The sequence below is a fragment of the Limulus polyphemus genome, unplaced genomic scaffold (genome assembly GCF_000517525.1).
Source record: "Limulus polyphemus unplaced genomic scaffold, Limulus_polyphemus-2.1.2 Scaffold8792, whole genome shotgun sequence".
Lineage (NCBI taxonomy): Eukaryota > Metazoa > Arthropoda > Merostomata > Xiphosura > Limulidae > Limulus > Limulus polyphemus.
In genome coordinates, this window is record NW_013674402.1 from 25,350 (window position 1) to 28,164 (window position 2,815).

The 2,815-nt window shown below is 29.3% G+C and overlaps 1 protein-coding gene across 1 annotated transcript in view; it reads left to right on the forward strand.

Moving 5' to 3' along the window:
* LOC106475552 overlaps nucleotides 1–2,414 on the forward strand; it is a gene marked incomplete at its 5' end in the record, with an annotated part of 27,122 nt that extends 24,708 nt beyond the window's left edge. Inside the window, one exon of the mRNA XM_013936231.1 lies at nucleotides 2,291–2,414. Coding sequence (XP_013791685.1) covers nucleotides 2,291–2,414 — 124 coding nt within the window. The remainder of the gene's footprint in view (nucleotides 1–2,290) is intronic.
* Between the last annotated feature and the right edge of the window lie 401 nt (nucleotides 2,415–2,815).

The following is a 2,815-nucleotide window of genomic DNA, read 5'->3' on the forward strand; positions in this document are numbered from 1 at the left end:
AGATGTTGTGTAACATGTTTATCTTGTTCTTACTGAATAATAGTATGTATTGTTTAAACAGATGTGTAACATGTTTACATTGTTCTTACTGAATAATAGTATGTATTGTTTAAACAGATGTTGTGTAACATGTTTACCTTGTATAACACACATTAACTCTTTCCTCATGTTTTGTGTATCTTCATGACATTTTGAAAGCTTTCAGTAAACATTACTATTCTCTTGTAGACATAATATTAGGATTTTTAATGAAGTATTTTTAGTAAAAATTTCTTCATGAATATATATGAAGTCAAAGTGTTGACTGCTCCGGGTGCAAAGTGATTTTCGTGCTAATGTGAAAAATACTTTTATTCATAAGAAATTTGTCCAATTTCATTTGCGTAATCTCTAAAACCTCCTAAATAAATTTCAAACTTTGCTTTCAGTAAAACTGTATCTTATTTGTTATTTTCTCTACCCTAACTCTATGCATTTGGTCGATTTGACCAACCTCGTAAACACCATTAAAAAAAAACAACGAAATACATCTAAATTATCCTTTTTTCTTCCTAGAATGACTCAAACTTATAACCTGAAACTACACGTTTGTACTTAAAATTTATTCTTTTATTGCCCTTTGAACCATGTCTAACTAATAATCCTACCACGCAAGTTGTAAATCACTCGGTGAACATGTAGCTCACGTTACCATGTCGAACTTGCAAACATACCTAATGAAGAATTTTTAGTATTATTTTTCTTTATATAACCTAATAAGTTTCTAATTTTTACATTTTTGTTACTATTATAATTTGTTAATTAAGTAATGCACCTTAGAACACAGGAAATTAACACGAACAAAGCAAACAATATCCTATAACTATTATACTTTATCTGGCTTTCTAATTATGTGATAAGAGCCTTTAAAAATTCAGCTAAGCTCGTCGATGTGAATACTATTAGAAAAAGTTTCAAAGTGAACAATGAAATAGACAATGCTCTGTACAGAAAACAATGTAAGATAATATCATTTGATAGATTAAAACTTTGGCTTTCTGTTTGTTATAAATAATGTTCGAGAGAACTATCAGAAAGTTGTGAAAGAGATGGTGTGACAAGTGGGTCTGATTTTCTAGTTTATGACTCTGTAAACAAATAAGATTGAAGGCTATAAAAATTGATTTGCCTTAGTAATAACTGTATTATAATGAGTTAAATAAGTTAAATTCTGTACTTTGTGGAGGGGTGGTAAATGACCAATCATAATGTAAACTACAACACATGAAAGTAATCTGGTGCAGCTCATTTTGACATGATAAAGGGGTAAAATTCCTTTAATACTTGTATCTCGTACAATTTTCTCTCAATATTTCATGTGCATGTAATTATTACTTGTGAATGCTACTTACACTAAACTTGTGTTTGTTTTCAACAAAACACATTAGTATAATAATATGGTAATTTTTATTTATTTATGTATATATATTAATATGGTAAAATCAAAATAATCCATATATGTATAGTATTTGTTCTTGTATGGTATGATACAAGATAAGGGTAGAACAAAATGTCTGCCGATAATGGTGTGTTATGGAATCACATAAAGATTCTAATGGCAGGAGTGGTGATTCATTGTTTTATGTTTAGCAGGTTTCTACTTTAGCTGTTAACAGTAACATAGGAAATAGATGAGAGAAGGATAGAAGTTGAAATTCTCACGAGAAGTATCTTGGAACTTCGTGATCAATACGAAAAACGATAGAACAGTACTACTCACTTTCAACCTTTCTGTGTTAGTTACAACGTCGGTCAAAATGACCGAGGGTAGATATAAAGTTTTCTGGAAAAAATGTTTGATATTTATTTAGGAGGTTTTAAAGATTACACAAATGAAATTTGAAATTTTTCAGATGAAAAGTATTTTTAATCATAACGTGAAAACCACTTTGCACTCGGAACAGTAAACACTACGACAATACATATATATTTACAGACAAATTTTAGTAAAAATACTGATTTTTTTTTTTTTAGTATATCTACAAAAAAACTTGTAACGTTTACTAAAAGCTTGAAAAAATTCATGAAGATACACAAAACGTGTTAAAAGCTACAGTATGGAAACTGATGGTTGCTTTAGGGTCAAGTGGTCGGTGTAATCCATTAAGGGTACACCAGTATTTTTGTCTGGTTTATACTTATGTAAGCAGTACTATTGCTTTAAAGTTCTAGCGTGATCAGTCAGTTTGGATTTATTTGAGCTTGTAAAACTTTTTGCACTGCAAATGTTTTTTCTTTATTTATCCACTAGCGAGTTTGTCCAGCAGTGTTTTAGACCATTTTCTGCCAGTTTGACCAAAGATGGAACGTACAGCCAGCTGGAGAAAGAAGCACAAGACATTCTGTATATGTTAAGAGACCAAGTTGATAAGTAAGTGACTTGTCACAGTTTTGTTGTTTATTTAAATATATATTAGGAGTTTCTTTAATTTAAGGTCCATATATTTAGAAACTATAACATTTGTAATTACAATGCCCTTTGTACTTCAAACAGATGTGATTAAGACCAAGTTTCACACCAAACTTGACATATTTTTAAAAAATCAAAATGGATCAATTGAATATGAAGTGTTCAACGTTTGTAATCAACTAAAGGAAAACTTGTCTTTGGAACTGACAACTAGTATAGGGAAAAATGTACTTAAAAATTTATATTTAATAAATCCAGTAATTTGTTAGTTGTTTTGCTTATTCTAAAAGTATGAAAATTAAATTTGTCTAAGCCAAATTATTTTCAAATCATTTAAATTTACATGTGTATAGGTTTGGTTTATGT